At 40.0% G+C, this 21,230-nt stretch overlaps 1 protein-coding gene across 1 annotated transcript in view; it reads right to left on the bottom strand.

Moving 5' to 3' along the window:
• Positions 1–20,863, bottom strand: part of PLEKHG7 (pleckstrin homology and RhoGEF domain containing G7) — a 135,423-nt gene extending 114,560 nt beyond the window's left edge. The window contains exon 1 of the mRNA XM_055118426.1: positions 20,831–20,863. Coding sequence (XP_054974401.1) covers positions 20,831–20,863 — 33 coding nt within the window. The remainder of the gene's footprint in view (positions 1–20,830) is intronic.
• Positions 20,864–21,230: the final 367 nt, after the last annotated feature.

The raw sequence follows: 21,230 nt of genomic DNA, 5'->3' as shown, positions 1-21,230 counted from the left end.
GGAGGAAACTGAAGACTGAAGGGAATAAACAGAAACATGTAACTACAAATTGATTATAAAATACATGTCAACATCAGAAACATCAAAATGTAAAATAAATGGCATTTTTTGCCTTGAGAAATATATCATGAGAATAATGGGAAAGTAATGTTTTATTGGATCTGTATGATTAGTCACATGGACTGATTCTTTCTCTTCCAATTACTCAGTAGATAAACTGAGATAAACGTAAAAGTTTTGTCATTTCTTGAAAGACAAGAGAAAGACTGGGGACTTAGAATAATTAAATGTGATGATGTTATTATGAGGGCTGGAGCGATAGCACAGCGGGTAGGGCATTTGCCTTGCACGTGGCTGACCGGGTTCGATTCCTCCGCCCCTCTCGGAGAGACTGGCAAGCTACCGAGGGTATCCCACCCTCACGGCAGAGCCTGGGAAGCTACCCGTGACGTATTCGATATGCCAAAAACAGTAACAACAAAGTCTCACAATGGAGACGTTACTGGTGCCCGCTCAAGTAAATCAATGAGCGATGGGATGACAGTGATACAGTGATACGGTGATGCTATTATGTAATCTGATTAATACACAGACTAATAATGTAGAAAACACAGATGCCTTGCATATGTTGTTTCCAGCTCTTTGAAATCTGTAGATATGAATATTATAGTCTTATTTTACAAGTGAAGAAATTAAGGTACAGGGTGTTTATAGACTTGGCAAAAGTCACAGAACAACTGGAAGATTAAAATGTGATTTGAAATGGACTTCTGAGTCCCCCAGGCCATGCCTGAAGGTCAAGATAAGAGGAAACATTTAAGTCTTAAAGAGCAGTGGAGTGGAAAGGGAGATTTTTGGGAAAAGACAGAAAAAAGGAAGACAACTGCAGGACTTCTAACATATTAATTAAATGACAATAATCATACTTAATTTCTTTTGTGAGGTTGACTTATCACTGGCCTATGACATGAGGGAATTTCAAGAGCATCGCTTTATACCTCTGCCCACAACCATATATGAAAGCCACTAGAAAGTAACCACCAACCCCCACAATTTCAACAACAATAGCCACCAAAAAAGGGAAGGAAAACTAAAAATAACTTCCTTAGGTGGTCCTGCTCTGCCCTCGATGTCTCTGGTAATCATCACAGCTTTCAACAAGTCTAGGAATTAATTTGGAAGTTTTTTTGGTCAGTTTGCTTGAGACCATGTTTCTCTTCTCATTTTTACAATTAAAGCAAAGCTGCTTAGTTAAAAGCAAAGTCTAAGCCCCTTCCATCCTTTGTTGTTTAATTCTTAGAGTAGCTCTGAGCATCTATTGCCATTCCCATTTAAAAAAAGAATAATTTTAAGCATCATGGCTTACAAAATAGTTATTGGCAGGGTTTCACACATAAAACTTCTCATACCACATCCTCCACCCAGGTCATCCCAGCAGCCTCTGACCCCCCCTTCCCCACACCCTGCATTCTCTTCTGTGTTAAGCTTCCTGCTGGAAACCAGTTGTCACTTTGTTTCCTTTTTGCATCTGTTATTCTCCTACCATGTTTCTTTATATCCCACATAGGAGAGAGATCATTCTGTATCTGTCCATCACCTTTTCGCTAACTTCACTCAGCATGATATTCTCCAGATCCATTTACATAGTGGCAAGTTGCATAATTTCATCTTTTCTTGTAGCTGAAGACTAGTCCATTGTGTATATATACCGTAGTTTCTCGTTTTTGAAAGTCAAGGGAGGGGCTGGAACAATAGCACAGCGGGTAGGACATTTGCCTTGCATGTGGCCAACCCTGGTTCGAATCCCAGCATCCCATATGGTCCCCTGAGCACTCCCAAGGGTTATTCCTGAGTGCAGAGCCAGGAGTAAGCCCTGTGCATTGCTGGATGTGACCCAAAAGGCAAAAAAAAAAAAAAAGTCAAGGGAACAGGCTGAGTTATTCAGTTGGTAAAACTGTGATAAGCCTCTAAGTCTTGTGCTCATGACTAGAAAAAAAGTGGTTTTTTTTTTTTTTTGTATGAAACACATCCTGTTTGTTCCCTCTGACAAATTAGGAAAATGCGTCCATATTCTCTTCCAAACCCGTATATCTCCTGCCTCGACTCCAAATTCTCTGTTTTTTTTTTTTTTTTTTTTTATGTGATTGGTCTGCACAAGCCTTTGTTTCAGAGCGCCTCATGATGCAGCCACCAGGTGGTAGTATAACATTACATAGCTCAAACATGGAGGGGAAAAGTAAGCAGCTTCTCAGTGGCATTAACCAGATCCGTTTAAATCTCAGACAGAAACCACCGACAGGAAGACTGGTTTTGGCTCTTCACTCTGTCTTATGCATTCACACAGAAAATTCAATCCTCACCAGCTAATCTCCCACTGAATGACAGTGGTGGTCCCAATGCAGAAATCAAGACCAAAAATACTCTCTTTCAAAACTATTTTTCATCTTACTCCCCCTTCCCTGCTCCCTCTTTAAGCTTTAGCGAACCAACATCTGAAAGTGCAGAAATAATGCAAAGAGCAAAGAAGATAAGGAGAAAGGAAGAACAAGGTTTTGACAGATGTCATGGAGCAGAGGACAGGGGTTTCTTTCAATTTGCAGAATATTTACCAGCTCACCCAGCACTCTGGGACTCATTTCCTCAAACTTGAAATGAAAGGACAATGTTTGCAGATTGTTTCTACGGGCAACGTCATAATTTTTTTTTTTAATTTTGTTGTTGTTTTGGGGCATGTCTGGCTGTGCTCCGGGCTTATACCTGGTTCTGTGCTCAGGGATCATTACTGGCAAGTTCAGGGGACCACATGTAGTGTTGGGGTCAAACCTTTTGTGTACAAGCCAAGCACTCCACCCACTTTATAAAGACTCAGGCACCAGGTCTGTTTCATTTATGCGAATCCCACTCTGAAGTTTCCATATGCAAAGTTGGCTGAATTCAGACCTGGATGAGAGAGTGTCTGAGCGATGCTTGCAAACCCAGCTCTGAGCTTTACCAGCTTTATGATTTAGGTCCAGTTGCTAAACCTGCTTCATTTGGCAAATGGGAGAAATTAACAGTAGCTACTTGACAGGTTGATGTAAGGATTATGTAGCATGGGGCATAGAAATTGCCCAGCATATTGTAGGCCCTAGATAAGAAGTGACCACCATTACTGATAACTTTATCAATTGTAATAGCACTGGGGCCATCCATAGGCCAAAAATTGAGTCACAGCTGGAAATACAGTAATATCTCAAGTCACTAAGCAAACAATAGGAAGCAAAGCTCAAATATTCTCTCATCCTTTCAGAGTACTCCAAGCAGTATCCAGGTCTACACTGTCTACACTGGACCTAATTGACCCCTCTTAATACTTAAATGTCTTTGTGGGAATCAATGGGGGACCATTGGAGCCCACCAGTGCTCTGAATTAAATACCCCAATAACTCAGTAGGGTGAGAACAGTTATCTCCACAAATGCTGGCTGTCATTCCAACCTCCCCCATTTCCCATATTCTGAATTTCACAGAGTGATTCTCTTTGAAACACAGTTTTGTGTAGAAATCAAAACTTCCTAATAAATAAAGGCCTAGGATCATCTGACTTCATATATTAAAGAGGAATTAATACTTGTTTATTCATAAATTCTTTCAAAAAAGTTGAAGAGGAAGAGGAGAAACTGCCAAAATAATTTTGCAGGGCCAACATTATCAAACACTATTAGAAAGAAATTATAAGAAAAAAGGTAAGGCAAACCTTGCACATAGTAGGTTCAATCTCTTGTACCACATATCCCAGAAGTGTATCCTGAGCAGAGAACCAGAAGTAAATCTTGACTATTGCTTACTTTGCCCCACCTTCAAACAAAACATAAAAAGAAAATTATAGACCAGCATTCTTTTTCTTCTTCTTCTTCTTCTTCTTTTTTTTTTTTTTTTTTTTTTGCATCCCACCTAGAGATGCTCAGGGGTTACTCCTGGCTCTGCACTCAGGAATTACTCCTGGCAGTGCTTGGGGGACTACAGAGGATGCTGGGGATTGAACCCCGGTTAGCCACTCACAAGGCAAATGCCCTGGTACTATCGCTCCAGGCAAGACCAGCATTCTTGACATAGATGTGAAAATCTGCAACATTGAAGAAAACTAAATTCAAGTCCTCATTAAAAGGATTCTATACCATGACCACATTGGATTCATGCCTGGAATACAGGTTCAATATGTAGCACTGTAGCACTGTCGTCCCGTTGTTCATCGATTTGCTCGAGCGGGCACCAGTAATGTCTCCAATGTGAGACTAGTTGTTATTGTTTTTGGCATATTGAATATGCCACGGGTAGAATGCCAGGCTCTGCCACGCAGGCAGGATATTCTCGGTAGCTTGCCAGGCTCTCCTAGAGGGACGGAGGAATCAAACCCAGGTCGGCCACGTGCAAGACAAATCCCTACCTGCTGTGCTATTGCTCCAGCCCAACAGGTTCAATATAGCTCAAATAAATAAATTTAACATACATTAGTAAAAATGGACAGTTAAAAATATGGAGTGAATTTTGGTGGAATATTATCCATCAGGGAAGGATATCCAACTATTGGTGACAATCTGGATAAATATGGGGGTGGAAATCTCTGGATTGTGTGAAATGAGTTAAATAGAGAAGGAGGAATTCTGCTTGGATGAGATGTCAAGTCGATCTGATGAAACTTGATGAAACACATGGGTACTCCGGTCTTTGGGCTGAAAACTCAAGGGCCCTCTTGGAAGGGGGTGAAGGCTAAGAATTGTTCCCGTTCTAAAGATCCTGGAACTTCTGAAGTTCATGGCACATAGGAGACTACACTGTCACTGTCATCCCGTTACTCATCGATTTGTTCAAGCGGGCACCAGTAACTTCTCTCATTGAGAGACTTATTGTTACTGTTTTTGGCTTATCCAATATGCACAGGTAGCTTGCCAGGCTCTGCCTCTCGGGCTCGATACTTTCGGTAGCTTGCCAGGCTCTCCGAGAGGGGCGGAAGAATAGGACTCCGGTTGGCCTCGTGAAAGGCGAAAGCCCAACCGCAGTGCTATCGCTCCAGCCCATGAGACTACACACTACCTTCAAATTCCACAATACTGACAGCCCAGTAGGAGCACAGCAAATCAAAAGGGAAAGTAGCATGGAAGCCAATTAAACTAAAAAACAAAACAAAACAAAAAACAAAAAAACAATAGCAGAGAGGCTCAACTAGCAACAAACAGCTTAGTAAATCGTCAGACAATGGCTTTACTAACCCCATTGTGAGATATAACAATTTTCACAAATTTTCTTTTACTGAACTTTTTTCCACTGATAATTTTATTTGACATTTTGTCATAACAAGCAATATCAAATTAATCATTTTTCGTGTGCCAAGGGAGCAGGCTTGGAGAGTGGGTGGGAAACTGGGGACAATGGTAGAGGAAATGTCACATTGGTGGTGAGATTGATGCTGGAACATTGAATGCCTGAAACAACTGTATTCTGAACAACTTTGTAAACCATGGTGTTTAAATAACATATTTTTAAAAGATTAATTTTGAATGAGATCACTTCTCTGTGGAATGTAAAAATTCCACATTTATAGAAACATGGAATGTTGGTGGCTAAGGACCAGGGGAGAGGAAAATGGTCAAAAGTCAGTGGTCAAAAAAACACAACTTTTCCATAAAAAGAATGAATTCTGGGAATCAAATGTGCTGCAGAGTGACTGTAGCAAATAATGCAGTCTGATGGTTTTGGAAGTTGCTAATAACTAGTATAGCATTCTCATCATATACTACCACCCTTAAAAAGTTGATTATGAAAGATCATGGGTGTGCTAATTCTGATCTTGCTAGTCATTCAGCTACGAAGTACATTCTTTGAGTCATCACCTGTACACATTAAATAGACACAATTTGTCACTTTATTCTCATAAAATTAAAAAATATGAAAACTTACGCTCTTTTCTCAATCATTCTGGTGGAGCCAAGCACTATTATATAAACATCTGTACTGTGGAGATCAGTTTTCAAAGTATGGTTTCTGGGCCAGAAGCACCAGTATCACTGGGAAAGCATCACATTATACTAAATCAGGTAGTCTGATATGGTGGGACCCAGGAATTTGTATGCTATTTTGTATTGATTTATTTGGGGACCCTTCAAGCAGTGCTTTGGGGTCTTATGCAAACAGGGCCCAGCTAGTGCTGACTGCTCTGTGCTTGGGTCCAAACATATGGGATGCTCTGGGCTGCAGTGCTTAGGGATGCTAGGGCTAGCTCTGGAGGGGCGAGGGGGTGGCAAGGGGCATGCATTGAAACGGGGGGGGTGGTTTCCCACTTGACCTAGTGGGCTCCCCCTTTGAACCATCTACCCAGTTTAGCTATTCTAACAGTCTTTATGTATGTGATTCTGAGGCTTCCTTACTTTTGAGAGTGCTCTAGCATAAAAATAAGTCCATCGGCCAAAGGGGTAGAACAGAGGAAAAGGCACATTTTTGGTATGTGGCCAGCCCAGGTTCAATCCCTGGCACCCATATGGCTGTGCAAATCTTACCAAGAGTGATCCCTGAGCACAGGGCCTGGAGTACATCCTAGGTACTGCTGAGTGTGCCCCTCAAACAGCCCCCCACCCCAAAGGTCCCCATGGGAATACTCTGGCACTTGGTTCCAAGTACCTGGCCGTGGAGGTCAGACTCATATTGCTCTCAATGGCTTTATTTATGTTTTATCATAGTATCTCTGGATTTTGTCTGTAAAGAAAACCAACAGGAATTATAACCCTTCTAACAACCAAAACTTGCTCTCTTATTCTGCCTGAATATGCACAAATACATTTGGCTTTTGTGCTCTACTATTCATTATTGCAAGCAGTGAAGTTGAAAGCATTAACTGAATTTGCTCTTTAAAAAAATTAATAATTCCACGTGCCATTTTACTCCTTAAGTCACTCTCAATTCACTCTTCTAGGTAAGAAAAAGCAAAAACTAATATATTTTAATGCTAATAAATTAAGAATTGCTTGTGACATTTTGGGTCACACCCCACGGTGCTCAGGGCTTATTCCTGGGTATACACTCAGGAATTACTACTGGGTGTGCTCAGGGGACCATATGGGATGTAAATACCCTATCTGCTGTACAATGGCTCTGATCCCCCATCAGAATATTTTTATCATTTAATCATGAGGGTAAAAATTAGGAACTGCTTGTGAATTTTGTATGGTTGTAAAATATGATTGCTTCATTCATATTTGATAATATCACCAAGGACAAAATTAATATAATAATTAAAGGTTAATAGAGCCATATAATTTACAAACCACTGTCATATGCATTTTCTTTATATAATTCTTATTTTTATAATATGTATATTCGCCTTTCACGCGGCCAATCAGTTTCGATTCCTCTGACCTTCTCGGAGAGCCCGGCAAGCTACCGTGAGTATCGAGCCCGCACGGCAGAGCCTGGCAAGCTACCCATGTGTATTGGATATGCCAAAATCAGTAACAATAAGTCTCTCAATTAGAGACGTTACTGGTGTCCGCTCGAACAAATCGATGAGCAATGGGATGACAGTGATGTATATATGTGTTATCATATATATATATACACATATATATAGGATGACAGTGATACAGTGACAGTGATATTTGACAATCTATCAAATATTTAATAAAATATAGAATTTGGGGTGAAGGATGCATTTTAAGATTTTAAAGACAATTTCTCTTGAACTCACAATAAGAACTAATGTATATTGAGTTATTCTAGGTGCTCCGAATATGATAGATGTGATCTATTTTGCTTCACTCATGAGACAGTCCAATATAGTATATATTCCAATTTTTCTTGGAGACAGATGAGAAAACAACCTTTAAAATTTATTAATTTTATTAAAAAGTATATTTAAAAATATATATACATATGTTTTGCTTTTTGGGTCACACCCAGAGATGTACAGGGTTTACTCCTGGCTCATGTACTCAGGAGTTACTCCTGTCCATGCTCAAGGGATCATATGGGATGCTGGAAGTAGAACCCAGATCGGCCATGTGCAAGGCAAATGTCTTACCTGCTGTGCTATTACTCTAGCCCATAGTTAAAATATTTTTGTATTCATTAAGTAGTTCAAATAGTGTTAAAGTTAATGATATTGTTATATAAAATCATTATATACTATTTGTTGCCCACTGTCTGAATTCCATTAAATATGGTATGGTAATTATGGAAAATGGATAGGAAGTGTCTTATAATGTGTCCGGAAGGCAACAAATCATAGAGATTTATATATATATATATATATATATATATATATATATATATATATATATACACACACACACACACACATATCTCTCAGAGAGCCTGGCAAGCTACCAAGAGTATCCTGCCCACACGACAGAGCCTAGCAAGTTACACATGGTGTATTCGATATGCCAAAAACAGTAACGATAGGTGTCATTCCCCTGACCCTGAAAGAGCCTCTAATTGTTGGGAAATACGAGTAAGGAGAGGCTGCTAAAATCTCAGGGCTGGGAGGAATAGAGACGTTATTGGTGCCCACTCGAGTAAATCAACGAACAATGAAATGACAGTGACAGTGACAGTGACTATACACCAGCATCACCAAAATTCCCATAACGTTCCACCACTTTTTCTATGTCACTTCTAGTTTGTCCCCACTGCACCCCCCTCTGCCCAGCCGCCGCCCCCATCCTTCCCCTGAGAAGACTTTTTTAAAGGTTAAATAACTTTTGCAATGATTTACTGAATTAAGGAGTGCTGGAAAGAGGATTCAAATCCAGGTTGGTTTTAATTTGAAAAAATCTTATTCTTAGCCTGTTTACAGTTTCTCTGGATTATGTAAACAGTACTTTAACCTTTTAGAGACAGTCGGGCTTGTGAAGGGAATTTTACCTTCTGCTACTTTTCTGGACACTGCAGAAAACAGCATGAAAGGCTTGAGACTCCACTGCAGATTTGCTGCTTTGAGGCCAATGGACTTGCTGTCAGTGGATGAAACTCACACCCTATTTATCACTTCACTTGCTGGCGATGTATAATATTTAACAATGTCTGCCTTTATCCAGAAAGGATTTTAAAGAGCCAACAGAGTCCATAAGAGATCTTTAATAACTCTAGAAGTAGCTTTATCTATTGATCAGGAAGGATGGGTATTTCCTAATAAGCCACCTCCAAGTGGCTAATTTTCAGTCTGCTGGCACATGTTGTTACTCTCATTCTACATAAGGCCTGGAGACACCTCGGCTCAGCCAGAGATGCTTTCCTGAATAACCAAAGTATCCTGAATAATAAGAGCAAATGGGAATTACAAAGTGCTTTGCCAATATTCAAACGGCAGAGAAATACATAAAGCCAAAATGAAATCAAAGTTTTTCTGTCAGCAAATTTTAGCATTAAGTGCTTTAGAGATTAAGCATTGAATAAGATTGATGGGGAGCTGACGTTAGTTTCCACCCTCATCCAATCGTCTCTTCCAGGATCCTGACTAGAAGAACAAAGTTCACTTTCTTCTTGGCAGGTTGGTTGTGGCTCTTCCAAAGGCTGAGTCGCTCTGTGGGTTTACTCTCCAGGCGAGTGTATTATCAGTCATCCCTGTTTGGGACTGAGTTCCAAATTTAGTCCAGGCCTGCTCTGTGCTTTCATAGCCAATGGCTTTATGGGTTAATACCCAATATTCATGGTTTCTTGGGTACTGGCACAATTTTTTCTTGCTCATAAGGAGTTATTTATGTGTGGAATACAGTTGCATACCACAGTGCTCTTATGAAGCTCCAACTTCTGAACTTAGTTCCATTTGTAAGTTTTTGTATTGGGGGGGATCAGCTCTATTGAGGTACAATTTATCAAATATATAATTTGCATGCCATACAGTTAACCCATGTAAAGAATGTCATTAAAAAGTTCTAAGTCTGAAAGCAGCCCCACAATCAATTTTTAAATATTTCTATCATTTTATGTGTGTATACATACACACATATAAAAATACACATATATATGTATATAAATATATAATTTTCCCCATGAGATTGGTTGACTTCTACTTTAAACCCCATCGAATGTTGTGTGCTACTCTTGGTGCATCAGTGGTATAGAGTATGAGAAGTCTAGAGGTCCAGGAATTCTAAAATTCAGAGTATGGTTATACAGCAGATTCATCCATGAATGAAGCTCGTCTGAGCCTGTGGAGAGTAGCTGTGAGCAGGTGGTGATTGATTGACAAACATGTTAGTAATCTCTGATATAAGGGCTTAATGGCTTCAGGATGAAATACAACAATCTTCACATACTTTCCTCTAAGGAAAGTTTATTGGACCACTTTTAGCGGATTATTTATAACAAACAAGAGTCTCTTGCCCCCAGGCTTGGCTGTCTTCACCAGGGCCCCTCGAAGGGGGTGGGTTGAGTTTCCCTCCTTGCCCCAAGCAAAGCCCCAGCAGCTGAGGACGTCCGGAAACCAGGCACAGCCATGCTCAAGGCCACTCTCCACACGCTTGGACAAGCCTCATAGATGAAGGAACTGGCAGAGGAACCCAGGTGTATGGGACCCGGGGCTGAGATCTGCAAGCCTGCTCGGATGGGACTGGTCCTCTTCTGCCCAGATCCCCCATTTTCTAGTAGTTAGGCAGCACACCTCCAAGCTGCCCCAGGTGCCATGTAATCCCACCAACTAAAACCAAGCTCTCAGAAGCCTTCGTTCTCCCTCTCAGAGAACCTGGCAAGTTACCGAGTTTCCTGCCCACACAGGAGAGCCTGGCAAGCTCCCTGTGGCGTATTTGTATGCCAAATACAGTAACAATGATGGGTCTCATTCTCCTAACCCTGAAAAAGCCTCTAATGTGGCACCGTTGGGAAGGACGAGTAAAGAGAGGCTGCTAAAAACTCAGGGCTAGGGTGAATAGAGATGTTACTGGGCTCGCTTGAGCAAATCTATGATCAATGGGATGATAATGATAGTGAATATAAAATTAATTGTTTTGGTTCTGCTTTGGGGGCACAGTTTGGGATTTGGGGTGGAACCATTTGAAATATAGTGGTGGAAAGGTGCAATGGTAGTGGGATTGGTGTTTGCATATTAAATATAATGAATTATTGTGAAAAAACATTTCTTAATGGTGGTGGGAAAGTGTAATGGTGGTGGGATTGGTGTTGAAATATTGAATGCAATAAATCATTGTGAAAAAATTTTAAAAATAAAATCAAAGATTAAAATTAAATTAAAAAATATTTCCATCACCATAAGAAATATAGTACGCTGTTGTTTTTATGCCCTGAGCTTCCTCTCCTCTCTCCCACCCCTAGAATGCCATTAATCTAGTTCTTGTCTCTATGAGTTTGTCTGCTCTGAGCATTTTGTAGAAAAGGAATTCCCCACTTTGAGAACTCAGCTAAGTCAAGTGAGTAGGTGGAGTGCTGTGGTGGCCATGAGAAAGAGACTGATTCAATTTATTTCCTGGCCTCTTGGCCTCATACCTGTACATCCATAGGCAGAAACAACATTTTCAGGTTTGTTTGCTTTCCTCAGGAGAGCTTTATTCTTACCCATTTATTTTCTTCAAAACAAAAATTCTGCAGTCATTGAAAGCATATAGAAAAGTGGCAAGAATATTATTAAGAACCCCTGTGCACTTACCTCTTGAGTATTCGATTGTTAATGTTTCAGCGCAGTTATTTTCTATTATTTCCCTCTCTTGCTTCATGTGTGTGTGTTTCTGAGCCATTTGAAAATAGTGGCTATTTCTCTAGCTCTCAACACCTCATTGTGCTTCCTTAAAACGTTGTGCGTACCATTTATGATGGTTGGAGGGATCGCTCAGGAAGGGAGATGTATAGATAAAGGACCAAATATAATGGCCTCTCAGTATCTGTAATCTGTGTTGCAAACCATAATATCAATAAGTAGAGAGGGAGGGAGAGAGAGAGAGAGAGACAGAGAGAGAGAGAGAGAGAGAGGGCAATTGTCTGCCTTAGAGTCAGGGGGAGGGGTGAGACAGGGAAGGGAGTGCAGGGGAAGGGATACTGGGGACACTGGTGGTGGAAAATATACACTGGTGGAAGGATGGGTCTTCGATCATTGTATGATTGAAACTCAAGCATGAAAGTTTTGTAACTGCAGCTCACAGTGATTAAAAACAAAAACTATTGTAACCACAGAATCATTATCAAATAGGACATTAATTTTTATGTAATATTATTGCCTAATTTACAAATCTTATTCAAATTTTATCAGACAGTCTCAGTGGCATTGAGGAACACCTCTTGTTTCTATCTTTCTACAATCTATGGCAGTTCCTCAGGAGTTCTTTAGTTTTATGCCTGATATTTAAAGATTGAGAACCATGAGGAGAAGCTGGGGCTGAGTCATCTGCTCTCTGGTTCAAATGAATGATCACTGTGTTGCCTCATTGACCCCGTCCTGGGCCTATCACAGAATCTTCCAGGAGAATAACCTTATGCAAGGGGGCTATTAGGAACAGGAGACATACCTCAGGCCATTACTTGGGGGGGGGGGTTGTTTACTGCCTTGGGTATCCCTAATGCCCATACTTTCAACTAAAAGACAATTCAATATCTTCCAAAACAAAATCTCAGTAGTTCTGTTGATAGCAAAAACAACAAAAGATTTTAGAAGCTGATATCTGAGCACTAGCTGTGTTCATGGTTAAGGGGCTTCTTGGCCCTCTGAGTGCATAAAGAGGAAATATAGGTATGTAGATCCACACATTTGTGTATGTGAGTCTACACACACACTTATCTCTAAATCATTTTAAAAAATATCTTTTCTTTTTTTTCTGAACACACATTAGTATTTTTATTCAGAAGGATTACAGAGGAGTCAAAAGTCTACTTGTATAACTGAAAGACATACCAGAATTTTCTCCAAAAGTATTATAAATTACTATTCCAGTATTGTATTGCATTTGTAAATAAAAATAATGACTAGGAAATTGCTAATGAATAATTTATAAAATGAAACTCAGAATTGAAGATGAATCAAAACTCAAATTACTTATAACTGAAGAAATTGATGAGCTATTTAGGTTTCTTTGTTTTTGTTTTGTACCACACCTGGCAGTGCTCAGGGCTTATTCCTGGCTTTATGCTCAGGGATCACTTCTGATAGTGCTCATGAGACCACAGGGGGTTCTAGGAATTAAAATCAGGTTGGCCAAGTGCAAAGCAAGTGCCCGCTAGCTTTAATATCTCTCCAGCCACTGGATTTTTAAGTTCTTGTTTAAAAAATATTTCTTTGAGAGGTGGTGTTTGGGCCACCTCTGGTAGGCTTGGGGTCTACTCTGGCTCTGTGTTCAGGAGCTGCTCCCTGTTGTGGTTGTGACTCCAGGAATGGAGCTGGGATTAGTTATATGAATCGCAAATGCCTTAACCCTGTACTCTCCCCCGGTTCCTTCTAAAATATTTCTATTCTACAATATGAAAATCATGATACCTCCAATTATAACCAGCGCCACAGGTGACTTTATTGTTTCCCCATGGTGAGAAACTTAATACAAAAGGTAAGCAGGGGGCATATAATAAAACTCTTATATACCATGTTCATTGATTTCTTCCCTTATAGACTTTGAGAGACCTTAAAATTATGTAAGGAGGAAGGGATCTGATTAAATTTATTCTCTAGAAAAGTGCCTCCGCCCTGCTAGAGTGATCTCTGAGCACACATCCAGGAGTAATCCCTGAGTACTGCCTGGGGTGGCCCCAAAACAAAATAGCCACCCACAGCACAACTCAATAAAGACAATCAAAAGGTTGAACTTCCAGAGGGCAGAAAAGAGCTAGAAGGAGGTTGGGCCATTGGTTGAATCCTGAGAGAGAGAATGAGGATCTTATCTAAGACAGCAAAGAAGGAAAAGCATGGTAAAGTTGGTGATGAGATGGGGGGATCTGGAAGAGAACAGTAGAGGAGGTAGATCAGAAAAAGTTGGAATGGGAACAAAACACACAAAAAGCTATTCTAAGGTTTGTTTATTTTTATTAAACAAACAAAGTAATATTTTTATTAGCCACATCCAATGTTCTCAGACATGTTAGTTTTAATACACAGTTTTAATTATTAGCTTCAATTAAGCTTAATAGTTTTAGTATTGGCTCAATTAGTTTTTCTTATCTAATTACTTTTCTTGGGCCTCTGTAACAAACCACTGTAGATTTAAGTGACTGAACACAGAAGAAATATCTTTCTTTAGAGCTCTGGAGGCCTGAAGCCCAAACTCTAGATGTTGGCAAATTTTTTTTCTTCTACACATTTTTAATAACGTCCCATGCCACTCTCCTGGCATCCTGGGGTGGCTGGCCTTCTTTGTTCTTCCTGCGTACCTACTTGCATCACTCCCTCTTTGCTGCTGTCATCATGCCTCCTTCTCCCCTCTGTGTGCCTGGGATTCTCTTTCTCTAGTGGGGTTGGAAATTGGACCCACCATAGTCCAGTTGGACCTCCTCGGATCTTGATTATACCAATGAAGACCTCTTTTCTAAATAAAGTCAGACAACACTTTGAGGTTCAGTGCGGATCTGCATTTTGTTGGAAACACTGCTCAACCTAGGATGCAGACGCAATGGGATGGAAAACTAGAACAAGAGTAAAGTGGGTGGAGCAGGAGACTGTTTTGTGATGTGGGGTTGTGTGGGTTCTGGTTTTGGTCAGAAAGTATTATGCTTCAAAGATGAGAGAACTATTTTAGAGTTTGATCTTTTAGGTCAATGAGCTTGTGAAAGCAACCTATTAGTTCCATAGCTCATATGTTCCTGCATCCAGTAGCCACTGAGAAATGAAACCCCACACAACTCACACAACCCTAAAAAACACTGATTATTTTTCCTGTTGTTGAATATAGAGAAAAAAATACCAAGAGAATGGATAGTACTGAATAGTGAAAAACCCTTGGCCTTGGATTACAAAACTGGTCACTGAATGGTAGGACTGAATAATGTAGGACTGTAATGTAGGACTGATTAAGGGGGAAGAATATGACTGAAGGGACATAGGTACAATAGTGTTGGGTGATTGGGGACCTTGGGGGTGGTGAGTTACAGTTATTTTGTATTAAATGTCATAACTTTAACATCATTGTAACTGTAAATTAAAAACAAATTAAAAATTAAAATTCTTCCACAACTTTTTCTGACTTGATGGCTCATATCATTTTATTGCTGTGTGAATATTCCTCAATTTTTTAAAAAATATTCACTCACTAAAGGGAACTATTGGTTGTTTCCAGCAAGTATGAACATAGTTTCAACAAACATCTGTTTTGCATTTTTTAAATATGGACGTAAGTTATATATTTTTTTCTATCTGCATTTAAGGAAAGATACCTCTTTTTTAAAAAATCATGGGTGACTTAATGACAGAGATGAATTCTAAGAAAAGCATCACTGAGAGAATATCACAGAACACACCAATGTAGATGGAATAGCTAACTACACAATTGGACTCTATATGGGAAGCACATCTTATCTGTGGTCTACTGTTGGCTATAGCTTTATTATACAATTTGTGACTGTATTTCCTACGGCATATGAATTGCCATTGAATTTACTTCCTGTCCTGAATATAAACTATACATATTTTTTGAGTTGCATTTGAGGGACCGGCATAGGGATAAATGTTGGAGTACTGACAGTAAATAAAATAGAGATGATCAGGGTCAGAAGAACAAGCTGAGAATAAATGTAAGCTTATAAAAATAAATTAAATATTATAATAGTTGCTGTGGAGGAAGCACATAGTGATAAGATAGGAAATAATGAATTGCACATGGAAAAGAATCTCAGATAGGTTATGAGAAAGAGGGATTTCATGGGAACGGATCTCTGACATGGGTAATACTTTGATATGTTCCATTTAATGTTACTCTTGATACTGCTTATTTAGCTACAATTTCCTGTGAGAGTGTTGATTGCCTGAACAGAGGGTGACAAACAAGGGTTTTCACTAGAATAATCACTTGGGAGTATAAATAGAGGCCCATAAAAGGAAGAGGAAAACTCCAAGACTATTATGGAGTAAATTCAGGTAAAACAAGGTCATGAGTCCACCGAGGTCTCATGGTGTGATGAATGAACCAAAGCAATGATCTGCCAGTACCACAAGCAGTGATGAAAGGAAAGGAAAAGACAATGAACAGAAGACTGTAATAGGAGAGAGATTATGGTGTGACAGAGGTCTTTTATGAAGTCTACTGTCCAGAAGACAAAGACAATATTCAGGGTAATGCCCCTATTCTCTAACGTCTACAGGTGGTGGTGAGTTGCAAAAAGAAGGAATATAATAACAGGAAAGGAATTGGGTCCTGCTATTGGCAGCCCAGTGGGCAATTCAGATATTTTGGGATCAGTCAACCCTCACTGCTCAATGACTCTCAGGGACAAAGCTCTCTTCAACGGCTCTTCTCTCATGAGGTTTTCTTTTTTATATATATTTTTCTTTTTTATGTATTTAATCACTGTGAGAACAGTTACAAAGCTTTTAAGTCTCAGTCATACAATAATCAAACACCCATCCCTTCACCAGTGCACATTTTCCACCACCAAGAACCCCAGAATACACCCCATCTCACCCCTCCCCCTGCCTGTGTGGCAGATGATTTCCATTTTACTCTCTCTCTCTACTTTGACTACATTCAGTATTTTGACAAGAGACTCACCACTATTATTTGGAACTTTCCCCAATAATCAGACCTGACAAAAAGGCATCATTAGATAATTTGTTTTTTATTGCTGATTAGGAAGAGCATATGGATTTCTGATATCTTAGTAATAAGTCTGGAGCTGTTCGCGGGTGGCAACTCGGGGTCTCATCAGGTGGAGAGAAGGGCCAGTTCCACCTCCCATCCCGTGAGGCCCCGTGTGTCTCGTCACTGCAGTCTCGTACCTGGCTGTCCATTAGGCTCTGAAAGATGGCAGCCGCTGCGCTGTGGAGTGGGTGAAGTGGAAGGGACAAACACCTTTCCCCATTCAGGGTGGCACGGTGCCATAGTAAATGCACAGTCCAGATGCATATCTGCCAAAGCCGCTGGGTTCTGAGATTGGTTTGTGTGCCTCTGGGATCATGGCCATTCAGGAGCCTTCATAAGGTTTTCTTCTCTTTTACTATCAGAAGTATCATTTTGCTAATCTTATTTTTAATTTCTTGAAATTGTTCAAAGTTACTTTTTTGGACAAGAAAATTTTAGTGCCTGGAGCAATATCACAGCAGGTAGGGCATTTGCCCTGCACATGACAGACCTGGGTTCGAACCCCAGTATGCCATATGGTCCTCCGAGCATTGCCAGGAGTAATTCCTGAGTGCAGAGCTAGGAGTATTGCCCCTGTGCATCGCCGGGTGTGACCCAAAAAGCAAAAATAAGCAAAAAAAAAAAAAAAAAAAGAAAAAAGAAAAAAAGAAAAAGTAAAGGAACATTTTAAAAGAAAAAGAAATGTTATTTATATGGGAAATCTTTTACATGCTTAAAAGCAATTTGTTTTTAATCACATTAGGGATAGGGTTATAAACATCAATTCCTCTGGAATAACAGCTTTTTAAAATAAAAGCATGTCAAGCAAAAGTTTGACTAGATGTTTTATCAGCTTAAATGTAATAAATTTTAGATTATCTTTCAATGCTAAACATATTTTGTTTTATTTCCCTTATCAAAATTCAAGATTAATTATGCAGTTGCAAAATAATGTAGATCATTACTTTTTATTTAGTGGAATAACTTACAGTCTACGCTACATATTTTCCACTGTAATAATGTGCCTCAAAGAGGGAGCTCAAGTACTATTTAAGAAAAATTTTAAATCTTCTAGGATTTTTTTGTCACTTTCTTACTCTTCATGGAAAGAACACATTGAATCAGTAAGTCCTAATATCTTGTCACATTTCTGACTATAATATCAAGGAAATCACATTGTTTCTCATTTGCAAATTGAAGCCTGTAATGGTAAATTTAGTTATAAAATACTATGTGATAGAGTATTTTGTTGAGATTTTGATGACATCCTATATGTGAAAGCACTGATGTATAATGACTGCAATGATTCTCACAGAGACTAAATGTTCTTATTCCCTTTAGCATTGATTCTAGGCTATAAGCTGTTTTTGTATTCCTTTATTAATATCTGTGATACACATTTTTATTATTGGCTGGATGACTTTGAGTAAATCACTTAAAATACACATAATTTGAGGCCTAGAGAGAGAGTACTGCAAGTAAGTTGCTTGCCTTGTATGCAGATGACTGGGATTCGAACGCTAGAACCTCATATGGTCCTTCAAGCCCCACCAGGACTGACATCAGAGAGAAGAGCCAGGAGTAAGTCTTGACTACAGCTGGGTTTGGCACCCCCCAAAGAAAACACAAACCCATGTAATTGAGAGATAATACATGGGTTAAGGTGCTTGTCTTGTGTATGCCTAGTTTGATACTTGTCACCACATAAGGTCTCCCAAGAGTGAACCTGAGCACAGAGCCATGAGTGGCTAAGTATGTCTGAGTATGACCAAAAAAGCATAACAACAACGTATCACTGTCGTCCCATTCTTCATCGATTTGCTCGAGCAAGCACCAGTAAGGTCTCCATTGTGAGACTTGTTGTTACTGTTTTTGTCATATCAAATACACCTCGGGTAGCTTACCAGACTCTGCTGTTTGGGTGGAATACTCTTGGTAGCTTGCTGGGCTCTCTGAGAGGGATGGAGGAATCGAACCCAGTCAGCCGCATGCAAGGCAAAAGCCCTATCCACTGTGCTATTGCTCCAGTCCAACAACAACAATAATAACAATAATAATAATGGAAAAATCTATATAGTTCTAGGACAATGGCAAACAGTTTGGACATATTTGAGATGGAATGGCCTCTCCATCTCAAATCCACATCCTTCTTCTTACCTTAAAGTTCCAGTTATTTGGGTCAATTTTTCTGTTTTGAAGGAAGCTAGCATCTCTACACTTGAGAGATGTGTATATTGTATCTACTTGAAGTGTTCCTGATCTGAATCTTGATCAATGTCCTTGCTTCTCTAAGGTAATGTATAGAGACAACGGTTGAAATATCACACATCTGTGGCAATCACGGCGTGTATTGGGATTAGCACATGTCTATCTCTTAGGTACTCTTCAACACTCTCCCCTGTACTTTTTCACAGGCTGATTAAATTTTGTGACAACTATGTTGTCTTCTTAAAAGCAAGAACAAAGTGTGTTTGTGCTATGAGGAGCCCTATGTTTATCTTAGCACCTAGCATGTGGTGGAAACTTGATAAATATTGGTTGGATGGATGAAGAAAAAGAAATAACATGAGGGGGCTGGAGCAATAGCACAGCAGGTAGGTGTTGTTTGCCTTGTACGCAGCTGACCCGGGTTTGATTCCCAGCATCCCATATGGTCCCCTGAGCACTGCCAGGAGTAATTCCTAAGTGCATGAGCCAGGAATAACCCCTGTGCCTGGCCAGGTGTGACCCAAAAAGAAAAGAAAAAGAAAAAAGAAAAGAAATAACATGAGGACAGAAGAGGTACAGCAGGCAAGGTGGGTTCAATCTCCAGTGCCACATAATTCTCTTGAGCCCCACCAGGAGTAATCTCTCAGAAGAGAATGAGGAATAAGCTCTGAGTGCAGTTAGGTGTGACCCTCAAATCCTAGGAAAGAAGAAAGAAGAGAAAAGAAAAGAAGAGAACATGAATACAATCACTGAGATTCATAATACAGAGGCCAGAGAGAACAGCAATTAAAGTGCTTAATTTTCAAGTGGCTGACCAGATTCTACCCCCACCACCGTATATGCTCCCCTCAGCCCTGGTAGGAGTAATTCTTGAGCACAGATCCAGGTGTTATCCCTGAGCAACACTGGATATGGACCCAAACTAAATAAATGTGTACAAGATTGATAATACAGGAACAGCAAGAAAGTACAGAATTTAAGGTGCTTGCCTTGCACCTTAAATTTAAGGTGCTTGCCTTGCACCAGAGTCTATGGTGGACTCTGGTCATACAGTCCCCCTTACCACCGCCAGGAGTGACCCCTGAGCACAGAGTCAACATGAAAAGAAAATTAATATACAATAATAGCTATCTGGTGTTAAAGGGAGTTATCAAATAGACTTTATGGGTTATGTAGAAAATGGGTTTATCAATGAGCATGTATTATTATAAACTATTTATAAAATAGTTAAAAAGTGGAAGCTGAGACTTATATAAAGGTCAGTGAAATGCTATAATAAATATTTAGACTGAAAAAAAGTCTTACAGGGTTGGGGTTAGAGTGATAGTACAGCAGATATAGCATTTGCCTTGCATGTGGTCAGCCTGGGTTTGGTCCCTGGTGCCCCATACGATACTCCAGGCCTGCTAGGTGTGATCCCTGAGTGCAGAGCCAGGGAGAAGCTCTGAGCACTACCAGGTATGGCCCCAGAAAAAACGTCTTACAGGGTTACTAAAATTGTGGTATAAACTTTTCAGGGGTCAAAACAAAAAGTGAAAATACTATGAGGGCAAAACACAGAGTTTCCTGGGAAAAGAAATGTGTTCACAATTAAATTCTTTCCGGAAGAAATTCCTTTGAAGGGATAGCGTTTTTTCTGCATGGCCTCTTGAGCAGCTCAGCATTCTCCCCAAACCTACAGCTGCAGAGGCACAGATTCTGTTCCCAGATTCTCCTCTCCCCTCACCCCTCCTGAAACTTCTATCTCATTGCGATGGAAAAATAAGTTTAAAAGTGTGGCCTTTCTCCAAGCTGGCGTAGTGGTGGAGCATATCTAAATTAAGAAGACTTAATCCTCGGAGCAGTAAAAACACAGCCCGAAGAAGACTGCTCCAGTCTTCTCCCTGTGCCTACCTCGACAGTCCTTTCATCTACCTCGGGCTCCATTTTCGTCTTCAAGAAGTGCCCGTGCTTCTTTGAGGGCAAGACCTGGAGTGGACTGAGAGCACCTTTGGGCTGTGCTTGGCAGACACCATCTTCATGAAAGTTTCTTCTTTTAGAACTATCAAAGTGATATGATGTGTACTGGCAAAATTCTGGTACTCATGTGAGCATATGTATGCTCTCAGAGCCCTCAGAGAGGAGAGGCCCACTCTACAGAATTCAATACACAAGAAGGGAAGAAAGAATTGAATGTATTCCAGTTTACTCTTTTTTTTCTCAGGAATGTGATTTTCCATATACAGTGGATTCTGCTTTCTTTCTTTCTTTCTTTCTTTCTTTCTTTCTTTCTTTCTTTCTTTCTTTCTTTCTT

Source organism: Sorex araneus, chromosome 10 (genome assembly GCF_027595985.1).
Source record: "Sorex araneus isolate mSorAra2 chromosome 10, mSorAra2.pri, whole genome shotgun sequence".
Taxonomy (NCBI): Eukaryota; Metazoa; Chordata; class Mammalia; order Eulipotyphla; family Soricidae; genus Sorex; species Sorex araneus.
The sequence above is the reverse complement of the archived record's forward strand: the minus strand, read 5'-3'. Positions and strand labels throughout refer to the sequence as shown.